General features: G+C 39.4%; 1 protein-coding gene across 1 annotated transcript; it reads left to right on the forward strand.

Annotated features, from left to right (window-relative positions):
• Positions 1-415: 415 nt before the first annotated feature.
• Positions 416-5306, forward strand: LOC117469222. Its single transcript, XM_034113605.1, has 9 exons — positions 416-536; positions 1106-1272; positions 1808-1918; positions 2009-2161; positions 2294-2548; positions 2873-3257; positions 3539-3780; positions 3894-4069; positions 4336-5306. The coding sequence occupies exons 1-9, from the start codon at positions 416-418 to the stop codon at positions 5186-5188; spliced, it is 2463 nt and encodes an 820-aa protein (XP_033969496.1). The 3' UTR covers positions 5189-5306.
• The last annotated feature ends 6857 nt before the right edge of the window (positions 5307-12163 follow it).

The following is a 12163-nucleotide window of genomic DNA, read 5'->3' on the forward strand; positions in this document are numbered from 1 at the left end:
CATTTTCGAGCCTGAGACCTGAAAAACAGGCTCAGGGCTTAACAGGTTAAAAAACGCTACTCCTTCTTTAATGTCCGGCGTCTCTTTAAAGGTCATTAAAGGTAGGTCATTTTGGAGAAACCAGCTCGAGATCGCTAGAATTTGAAAATACACGACCGGAGAAAATCTGCCACTTCCTTATAGAGCCCCGCCTCCAACACACACGAACGCGCACATGACCAATGAGGGCACGAGATAAGTTTGTGCACAGATGGAAGGCTGACAGGCAGGTCGGTTAGTGCTAGATCGTATACCTCCTGGGTTTTATGCGGCGGAAGTGACGTAATAGTGGTCGTGGATGAGACGGCAACTTTTGTTGCGCTCGCGAGCCTCCAACAGACAAGTCTGTCAAGGATGCCAACGCGCAACAAACAGGATGCTTTCACATAAAATCTTTCAAACACTTAAGGATTTCGAGGAAGCGTTAGCAGACGTTGAAGAAACAACGATCACAAAGTATATTGTGTACAAAAAGGAACAGGTTTTCGGGGAAAATAGTAAGTTTGTAAAGTTAGATCGGAAATTGAAGAAACAACGATGACCAAGTAGCCTACATTGTGTCAGTAATCAAATATTAAGTAGGCCTTATATAGGCCTAAGTATATAAGTATAATAATATATAAGTATAAGTATATAAGTATAAGTATTACATATATAAGACGGGGCACAGAACGGCTCGGTTCGAGCCGTGAATTTATTCATCTTTTAAACGGCATCATTTAAGTTGCGCTGACAGAGGTCCACAGTTTCCCCGCAGCGAGGCTCCCCCGCCCTCCTCTTGACAGTTCACGAGCGTTCACACCACTAAAATGTTTATTTTGGTGTTCTGTGTTTTAATGCCTACAACAACTGAATTATAGGTTGGTAGTTTCAGCTTTCTACATAACTGATAAAAGCGAAAAATACGTGAAACTTTACTGTACATTCAGCAACAGGTTGAATTATCAGGCGTAAAGTTACTTAAGACATTTCAAATTCCGAGTGTCTTTCCAAATCTAAACTGACCAGTGTTAATACATCTTTTATGGATAAAATGTGTATTTTTGTCACAAATGTTTCAATACAGACGTGCAGCCTTCACCAGGGGAAAAGATATACTGGCAGTTGAAATGTGTACCATATGATGGGGTGCCATTCCAACTCGTGGGCACCAAGATATATGGATGCCACCAGGGAAAGGACAGGTGTACTCGGCAAAAGGAGAAGTACCATGCACAAAAAGAGAAACAAGCGGTATATTTATGAATTTACATGCATTAACAACTTAAAATAATTGGTAAAGGAAAATTAAACAACTATTCGTAATATGACATGCATTATGTGGCATTCTATGACACATAACACTGTGACACATAACAACATAGGAATCAGCATTATGTAAATACATAAGTCGTTTAAACTTTAGAGGAATAGGAAACGAAATTCAATGGCCTCTTCTGAGACAAAATAAAGGGGGATATCCTTCCTTTGTTCACCTACAGAACCCAACCAGCTCACGGTCATGACCTGGCACCAAATTCTTCCTATACTGGTTACTTATTTTAACAGGGGATGGTATATGTGCAAAATAAATAGACACAAACAGTACAGATGCAGGGGTAATGACATAATGTCCCACTATAGTTATATTAGCAGGACCTACAAATATTTTAAAGAAGACAAAAGAAAGAACCATAGCAAAAATTATGTTCTCCACGTTATGGAGAGGAGACCATGAAAATGTATACATATATTAATATTGTATTTCTATACACCTTTTTTCTCTTAGCTTGAAGACCATGTCTTCAATGCAAGACGCCATCTCGTACAAAATACGAAGAAGATGGATTGCCCTGCCCAGATAACTGTCAGTCAGGTCATGAAATGTCCTGGTTTCAAGGTATAGCACAAGCACAGCACAAGTGCGTTCAATGCTATAATTGCTCTCGTGTCATGATCCCAATGGCCATGTCATTTTTATATTCCCCAGATTGCAGAGAACAGTAAAGCAAAGAGGAGGGAGCTCTCAGCAGCACTAAAGGCTGTAGTTGCAGCTGATCCTTCAACAGTTGAAGTAGTCATGGAATACCACACATGCTTCACCCCAGAAAGTGACCATCAAAACCATCCAACTGTTGGAGAGGTAACCATGCAAAATCTATTCCTTTAGCTGCTGTAAGAAACATGATGCGAGGTACAATTTGTGCTGTACAAAGAGGACTTTCTTTAGACAGCTTTAAACATCTATAATTACCCTGTTCAACGTCATGTACAGGTAGCTGAACTGCGTGAACCGATGGATTCCAGAGTTGAACAACAAATAGTGAAGCTCACCTTGGCTGGTGCCAGAAAGCTTAGTGAGATTAGACGTCAACTGTTCAATTTTGTAAATGACGAGCTATTCCGGGGGGAGCAGCCACCTCCACAAACACGTCGGAGGTTTTACCCCACAGACAAGGATATCAGGAATATCTTATCAAGAACGAAGGAGGGAATACGTGAATCCAAAAATGACCAGGTCAATCTGCAGGTAATACACTGAGAGTAGAATAGTATTAATATTATTCAAGCCATGCAAGTTTGTGTGGGTGGTTAATGCACAACTTACAGAGTTTGTGACTTCACCAAGCATGGTCAGTTTTTTTTTTTTTACATGATACATTGTCCTCTGAATGCAGGTGTAAGTAAGCAAAGCAAAGTAGCAGTATTTGGTTCATATGCAGGGTATGACCATTTTTCAAAATGCAACTAAAACTTCAAAACTGTTTTTTGCCCTGATATGACAACAAATGTTCCTAATGTTTGGGCCATGAGGCTACATGATGATAATGTCCAGTTACACTTTCATTCACAGCTTCTGACGCCCAGATGGTTAGTTGATGACTGCAAAATCAAGTACAGGCCAAGCCAGCTACAGGAGGACGGAACTGTCACAAAGCTGCTGTTTTGTTACCAGACAGCCTGGCAGCGAAGGCTTCTCCACCTGTATGGACAACAGATGTGCCTGCTTGATGCTACTTACCGGACGTGTCGTTATTCTGTTCCCCTCTTCTTCCTATGTGTACGTACAAATGTGTGCTATGCAGTGGTTGGCCTCTTTGTGACCCAGAGTGAGACAACAGCAGATGTCAAAGAAGCCCTCCAGGTGTTTAAGGAGTGGAACCCTGACTGGAGCCCTAGCCACTTCATGGTTGATTTCTCAGAGGTAGAGATCGGTGCCCTGGAGGAAGAGTTTCAAGGTGAAATTGCAGTAACTGTAGAAATCTGTTAATTCACATAATATGAAACGTTAATTAAAAAAAAGGATACATTTTACATAGTATTCCACCAACTTCCAAAATATAACCATTTACATGCAAATGTATGCAACAATCTACTTCAAAATAAAGTCATCACCTCCACTGACAGACAGATGTATAAAAAGCAGGCCTATATTTTGTCGCGTATACTATGTAATAGCAACGCGACAAAATAAAATGACAACATGGTGCAGGTGATATATCTCTTATATTTTATCCAGGTTCCAAGGTGCTTCTCTGCGACTTCCATAGGGAGAAAGCTTGGGTTGAATGGTGCAGGAAGAAAGATCATGGAGTGAGCCACGCACAAGACAGTCTCCTACCGCTTCTGAGAAGCATTGCAGCTGCTTCAACTCCAGAGGAGTTCAGCACACGCCTTTGCAACCTGCAGGAGGCCAAAGTCTGGAAGGACAATGAAAAAGTGAGGGCGTGGTTTTCAAATAAGTGGCTCCCAGAGGCTAAGGTGTGTATCAAGTTCAAATATTATATTTACTTTTATATTATATTTATTATATCATTTGTTGAATTTGAAGAGTCTTCCTTTTAATTTTTTTTGTCTTTTTTTGTCTTGTGTAGAGATGGGTGCACGTGTTTCGGGATGAAGATCTCAAGGTGGCCATCTACACCAACAATGGGGTGGAAAGACAAAATGAAACCCTAAAGCATTCTCATCTTGAAGGTTATAAGAACTGCAGCCTCAGTGAAATGCTCACTGTGTTGGTAACTGACTTCCTACCAAGGACATATCGGAAGTGAGCTAAAAAAGAATTACTATGATTATACATATATATATTTATATATACATACATACATACATACATACACAAACACACACACATTTGTATATATATATAAATGTAATGTTCGATAGCTTTGTTTCCAACATATTTGTTTGATGTTGTTCATTGTTGCATATGTTTCTGAGACAATTGTATTATCAAATACCATATCTATATGTCAGAGAAAGCAAACTGTCACAGAGAGACTTCTAAGATATTGTTCTCATCTCTTATTGAAGGTACATTGAACTCAATGTCAAGTACTCCTCATTCTACAGAAGGTACAATGAGAACATGCCAAAGTTCTTAAAAGACAGACCAAGAAGTGTAGCAGACCATGTGATGTCAAGGCTTACAGAAGCCCAGTTTTATGAGGCGAATGACGTTGTTGCAAAGGGCAATGGCATGTTCCATGTCAAAAGCCAAAGTCATCCTTGCACACAGCACCACATCAACTTTGGTGAAAGTATCATCATGCCATCGTGCACCTGCAAAGACTGGGCAAAGCACAAGTTGCCCTGCAAGCACTTCTGTGCTGTTTTTAATCATGTGCATGAATGGGGTTGGGAGAAACTGGCATCTAATTACAGGGATAACCCCCTCTTCTCCCTGGATAATGCATGTCTGGGACAGACTTCTTGTGAGAGGGATGACAGCGGCAGATCAGACATCACAGATCATACATACACACCGGTATCAGTGGAAATGCAGTCCCCATGTAACGCTTTGCCCGAAAGGAAAAGACCAAGAAAGGTTAAACAAAGAAGGGAATGTGCCAGTCTCTTGCGTGAGATTACTGACTTAACATACCATCTGCAAGATGAAGATTACCTTAAAACGTTAACTGACCAAATGACCGAGATCTTGGAAGATGTGAAGCTACACACTCCACATGATCAGAGCCTTCCTCTGACGTTCACACCTAAGAAAAGGAAGAAGGAGATGGCCAACCTACCTGTGAAAACCGTACCACAAAAGCACCCATTCACAAAAAGGGTAGGCTGCTTTGCGGAAGCTATGAGGTTGAACTTCCGGGTCAGCATGAATGTGGAGGGAGTAGAGAAGGGTCCTGATGTCTCAACAAAAAAATAATCCCTATTAAATTATCCATACATATTTTTATTCTATTTAATTACAACTTGTATTGCAACATTTTTACTTTAACTCTGTAAGGTTAGTCTTTTTATTTATCTTGTATTGCACATTTGTATTCTTACTTCCTATGTTAATGTACATCTTTTAATTGTATTTTATTATATCTTTGTTGTATTGCCCTCTTTTACTTTCACTTCTTATTTCAACATAAATATTGTTATTTAAAATCATATTTAACATTTCTGCTTTCATTTCTTGTTTGTTTTATATCTTTATATACATATGGTTATTTTATTTTGCATTGCCAATTTTTGATTTTACTTCCTATAGTTACATTAATCTTTTTATTATATTTTTCTTATCTTGAAATTCACACTTTTACTTGTGTATATATATACATTTAGCTATTTATTAAGTATTTATCTTGTATTGCACATTTGTATTCTTACTTCCTATGTTAATGTACATCTTTTAATTGTATTTTATTATATCTTTGTTGTATTGCCCTCTTTTACTTTCACTTCTTATTTCAACATAAATATTGTTATTTAAAATCATATTTAACATTTCTGCTTTCATTTCTTGTTTGTTTTATATCTTTATATACATATGGTTATTTTATTTTGCATTGCCAATTTTTGATTTTATTTCCTATAATTACATTAATCTTTTTATTATATTTTTCTTATCTTGAAATTCACACTTTTACTTCTTGTGTATATATATATATATATATATATACACATTTAGCTATTTATTAAGTATGTTATTTTGTTTGTTCTAAAATTGAGCAACTGTCACAAAACAACATTATCCTCCACAGGATAATGAAATGATTGTGATTTAACTTCCATGATGAAATACTGGTCAGATATCCACCAGATCTTTTAGTGATTTGTTGTCTCTCTTGGAGAAATTAAATCGCAACATCCAAAAAAAACCTTCAAAACACAAATACACAACCAAAAATAATACATTTAATACTATAATATAAAGAGATGGACGAATTCATTTCAATAAACATGTGAAAACTAAATCATACAGGTTTTAAGGGGTTTATTTGTGTGAAGACGGCAGCAGCCAGCGTCGTCTCTTGTCCTCGGTGGCAGATTACGTCACTTCCGCCTAAAACCCAGGAGGTATACGATCTAGCACTAACCCAGGCAGGTCGGCCATCCAGTTATTTTAGCCGGGCCGGCTAAAATGATTGGTCATACTTTTTACAGTATTACGGCTTCCACAGATGACATTTTTTTATGGATTTTTTGTCAAAGCACTTAATATATTCATTGCTATCGGGATGTTAAGAGCATTCCATGGAATATAACAAAAAGTGTATCTCGAGCCGTTTTCTCAAACTTACCTACCCCACCTTTAATATACTATATTCACCAACTGGAAACGTCCCAGAGTGTGTTGTGGCTTTGGATGCGCAAAAGGCGTTTGACAGAGTCGAATGGAGGTATTTATTTACAGTTTTAGAGAAGTTTGGCTTTGGATCATCGTTTATATATTGGGTTAATTGCTTCTCCTACCATCACAGTCGCAACCTTTTGCCCTCGGCCGTGGAACACGCCAAGGTTGCCCATTAAGTCCAATCCTTTTTAATTTGGCTATTGAACCACTCGCGATTGCTCTCCGCAACAGTGCAGACGTTGCCGGTATCTCAAGGGGGGACTCGGGTCATGAGGTGTCTTTGTATGTAGATAACCTTTTGCTCTATACTTCAAGCCCAACAACCTCTCTGCCAGCAGCATTATCTCTGCTGGAGCATTTCGCTTCCATATCTGGTTACAAGCTAAATTTAAACAAAAGCATTCTGTTTCCAATCAACAGTGAAGCATTCGATCTAGACTACAAAGACTTGCCATTTAAACTTCAGCACGAGCAGTTTACTTACCTTGGAGTGAGTTACACGTACATTTAAAGATCTGTTTAAAGAAAAATTCATGACCTTATTAGGCCAGGTGAAAACGTTGCTACACCATTGGTCTCCTCTCACAATGTCCCTTAAAATGAATATACTTCCGAAATGTACTTATCTATTCCAGTTACTGCCAGTGTTCTTCTTAACCTGTTAAGCATATTGATTAACTGTGATCTTCTCGCTCCCAGGAAAGAAACTTAAAATAATGAGACTAATGGAGTTTCTGAAAAGGTTTAGATGATTAATTTAATTAAGTAACGAAGTTATAGAACAAGCATAAGGTAAGGAAGAGACAAAAGCCGGTGTTGTCTCTCGGGTGGCTGCAGCGAAGGAAAGAGGTCGTGATGTCCCCTGCGAGCTGCTTTTATACTCCTCCGGTTCTCTCCCGCTGTGTAGATAGGGGAACATCCCTCCTCCGTCTTCAATGTTCGACATCGCGTGAAACAGAGGATTTCGACATTTTGTAGTCATTGCTTACTTCCATAAGCCCTTTCTCCTCCTTATCTCTGTTACGAACTCAGACACTTAGGATGTAGGACCCAATTGCACGACCCGGGAGACAGAGGTAAAGTATTAGTAAGATACTTTATTTTCCAAAATACAGCAATGAACAACAAAAAAGGTAACTATCTAATCTCTAACCGAGATGACAAAAATAGAGGAACAAAATGAAAGCGCTCACGTAGTGAGGAATCAAACTTTACAAGAGTACAAAGAGCATAGACCTGACCATAGCAAGAGACAATACGAACTGACAAAGAACACTTGGGAGACAGGGGAATATAAGCACAGGGTAACTAGACACAGGTGGGACCAATCAGGGGCGGGGCTGACATTGATGAGCACAGGAGACACAGGTGAAAATAATCAGGAAGCCTGGAATGAGAGAAAGCAAACGTAAATAACATGCATCTCTCTAGCATTTCTGTCGGTGCACAACAATCTCTTTCATTACTTTTTATTTAATGCTTTATAACAGCTGTAATAGTTAGTTTAGATGATGATCATCATGATCGTCTATAGATGTAATGTTAAAGTCAGTAGGTTTTAGTGTGCAACACTCCGTGTCATTTTTACTTCACATTCAGAAAACGTAATATTAGCCACATGCTAAATACTAACCGGAGATGAAGGATTTTCAGAATAAAAGCTTGTGGTTGAGCTTTAAATCTGATGGTATGTTTAAACTAAATTATGCCATAAAACATTGATAAGCCTGTTTTTCAGGTCTCAGGCTCGAAAATGACATTCCCAGAACAAATGACTATATCTTCACTTTTAAAAGGGGTAAATGAATAATCTTTTTTCTCAAAACCTGTGAGTTGGATGTAGAAAAGTCAGAATCAATATAGATTTTGTTTATTTTAAAGTAAATTCAGATTGAAAATAGTAAAAAAACATTACTTATAGTGCAAACCACACTTGAATGATCGGATCGAAGACTAAAAGCTTTAGGAATCCAAACTATAACATATAATAGGTACCCTGTATAAAGATTGATGCAAAACAAGTGACATTTGACATTTTTAGAGAGGTTTAGCAAAAAATAAAACACTTCTGGGGTCATTTGGGTGGATTTGCCATATCTCTGGCCCCCCTTGGTCGATTGTGATGATTGACACCTCTTTTGAACCATTAGAGCCAATATAATCGAGGGGAGGTTCCTGAAATCCATCTAAACATTACCATTGGTGAATGCATGCCAGCACTCCCAAAACCGGAAGCTGGGTTGTAGCTCTCACAAGCATGCATATGAAATCTCAGTTTTTGAGAGTTTTTGACAAAGATGGAAGGATGGATTATCAGTAGTAATTTTTAAGTGACACAGAGACATTGGATTAACCTTGAGCAGTGTTTGTATTCCCTTGAACACAACTTTTGATCACAAAACTGTGGAATCTCAGCTTTCAGATGATATGTCATTTGTGCAGATAATATTAAGTATAAAAGATCGTTTTTGCTAGTTATGACCGGAAGTAGCATTAGCCCGTTTTCGCTAAGGGCTCATTTAGACGCCTCTTGTGAGAGTTGTGTTTTGTTTCTGTAAAAATGGTTCGTATCGTCAGTTAGCTGAGTTTCTTCCCGTTAGGTAGGTATGACACATTCATAGTTTGTTAAATGTTAAGAAGCCCTGAGACACAGTTTCGTGAAAAAAAAGCCCGTAGCCCCCGATGGGGTTTAACTTAAGCGCACTTTCAAAAAACGGATAGGGTTTCTGCCGCCCGAACACAAACTGGAAGCTGATTCCACAAAAGTGGAGCTTGATAACAAAAGGCTCTGGCTCCATTGTACTTTTATAGACTCTAGGAACAACCAACAACCCTGCATTCTTGGAACACAATGCTCTAGTTTGACAGTAGGGTATAATGAGCTCTTTAAGATAGGATGGCGCCTGCCCATCAGGGCCGGCCCTTGGCATAGGCAGTATAGGCGAATGCTAAGGGCGCATCAACCCATCGGGGGCGCCAAAAATTGGGGAGAAAAAAAAAAAAAAAAGTTAGAATCAACAAAGTACATCTTATTATCTTATACTAACAGAACTACGCCTCTATTGCGTACAGCGCCCATATGGCACACCCCCCCCCAAAAAAATCCAGTTGAACTGCCCCAGCCCCAGTAAAAACCAGAGGTTTTTGTGAAATCGTTCTTTTTTTGAAATAATGGTTTTAGTGTGCAATTATAGGTTTTAATTTTGTATTTGTTTTAATTTAAAATAAATCAAACTCCCAAAAAACGTATACAGCTTCTGTGTGCCTTTATTAACATTGGAATTTACTGTGTAAGCGGCCGCAGGGGGGGGGGGAGAGCTTTAGAGAGCTCTCTCCTGAAAGACTGAGAGGCTCTGAGGCTCAGCCAATTGGTCAGGGCCGGCCCTGCTGCCCATTAAGGGCTTCGTAGGGTTTCTCTGCATTGTTTTGAGGCAATGTTACGTAGATGAAAGAAGGCGGTCTGTGAGATTTGTTTTATGTGGGCGTTAAAGGATAAATCCTGATCAAATATAACACCAAGATTCCTTATGGTCTCGCTGGTGGCCAAATAAGGCCCTAGCCACACGAGGACGATAACGGTCATATCCACTACAGTTCTCTATTGTTTAGACGGTTCGGCCACATGAGGACGACATGGAAACGCATAAAACGATAACGATAACGGGTCCCAAGGTGGGTAGATCCGCGAACTAAAACGCTCTGGGGGGGCAAACGGCTCCGTGTTTACGCCTATACAATCATTTCCTGATAACGTTGAAGCAATAGCCCCGCCTCTCCCACCTCTCCTGCTCAGAGATCAGCTGCTGGGCTGTCAGAACAGGGGGAGGAAAAGAGAGGCTCCGTTTTTTATTCTTATATTATTATATAGAGTCGTTATCAATTTGTTTTAAAGCTCAATAAATAACAAAGAAGACCTCTGACCGGCACTTTTCTAATTTTGTCCGGAAGATTTAAACTTTAACGGACATGTTGACCGGCGAAACAAACTGAAACAGTGCGGCACTGAAACTCTGCCGCACGGTTCCCTCGTCCCTTGGAAGAGGCAGAGAGGTGGGTGTTTTTCATCTGCTGGTGGACTACCGGAGAGATTTACAGCAGGAGCAAACGCTTGCCTCGGGGAGGAAGAAAAAGAGCCAGAGCGTCCACAGCGGAGAATAAACAGAAGGGCAACCATGGCAACCATGCGCTGCTTTTGTGGCAGGAGTACAGCGCCACTTACAGGCCCGGCATATGTACATATAGTACATATGGAGCCTCTCTTTTCCTCCCCCTCTTCTGACAGCCCAGCAGCTGATCTCTGAGCAGGAGAGGTGGGAGAGGCGGGGCTATTGCTTCAACGTTATCAGGAAAAGATCATATAGGCGTAAACACGGAGCTGTTTGCCCCCCCAGAGCGTTTCGTTCGCAGATCTACCCACCTTGGGACCTGTTATCGTCATCGTTATCGTTTTATGAACCGTCTATATGATAGAGAACTGTAGCAGATATGACCGTTATCGTCCTCGTGTGGCTGGGGCCTAAATGCCATCCAGCGTGAGTTTGTTTGTTTGTTTATTTATTTAAAGGACAGTGCACATTGATCAACATTGCTGTAAACGTGCCAGTATTAGCCAGCAGGCTCATTTTCAACTGTTGTCCTTTTTGGCAAGATGTTAAATAACCACAACAAGACTAGATAAATAAAAACATAATAAAAAAGAATACACTCAGCAACAGACAACAACAGTACAACAATAAATAGGAACAGGCAAACATGCAAACAGATTAAATACTATCATACTATGATACAGTTAAAAGTGTTCACATTTTTGATTGCTTAAAAGCCAGTTCTTATGATAGTGGTTAAATGTATGATAGGAGGTGTTATTCCTTATCTGTATTGGTATTGTGTTCCAACGTGTTGATGCCCTCACAGAGACACACTGTTTACCAAAGGAACTGGACCTAAGAGGGACTACACAGTCCCCTCTTAGGGCAGACCTTGTGGTTCTGCTGTTAGAATTGTTCTGCTGTATAAAAGTGCAGAGTGGTGATGGTGCCTTGCCGTTAATAATCTTAATGAGACATGCATCAGTGTGTTTTAAAAGATTTTCCCAGCTGAGCAGGTTATGCTTGTCCAGGATTTTGCAATGGTGGTTTTGCTTAGGTTTTCTGTCCAAAACTTTACCCATTACAATTCTCAGTAACGCAGTTACACATTTTAACCTGTTCCACTCTGAGCCTGTTTTTCAGGTCTCAGGCTCGAAAATGACATTCCCAGAACAAATGACCATATCTTCCCTTCTAAAAGGGTTAAATTAATAATCTTTTCTCAAAGTAATGATAAACCTGTGAGTTGGATGTAGAAGTGTCAGAATCAATATAAATGTTTTTTATTTTAAAGAAAATTCAGATTTTACATAGTAAAAAACTGTAAATTATAGTGTCCGTCCAAAAATTATTTTTTACAGATAGTGAAAACTACCCTTGGATGATGGGTTAGTAGACTAAAAGCTTTAGGAATCCAAAGTACAACATATAATAAGTACCCTGTATCAAGATTGATGCAAAACAAGTG

This window comes from Trematomus bernacchii, unplaced genomic scaffold (assembly GCF_902827165.1).
Source record: "Trematomus bernacchii unplaced genomic scaffold, fTreBer1.1, whole genome shotgun sequence".
Classification (NCBI taxonomy): domain Eukaryota; kingdom Metazoa; phylum Chordata; class Actinopteri; order Perciformes; family Nototheniidae; genus Trematomus; species Trematomus bernacchii.

Coding starts and splice junctions, on each gene's coding strand:
- LOC117469222 (XM_034113605.1), top strand. CDS start 416: ATGCTTTCACATAAAATCTTTCAAACACTTAAGGATTTCGAGGAAGCG. Junction 1,273..1,807: donor CACAAAAAGAGAAACAAGCG/GTATATTTATGA, acceptor TTTTTCTCTTAG/CTTGAAGACCATGTCTTCAA. Junction 4,070..4,335: donor CTACCAAGGACATATCGGAA/GTGAGCTAAAAA, acceptor CTCTTATTGAAG/GTACATTGAACTCAATGTCA.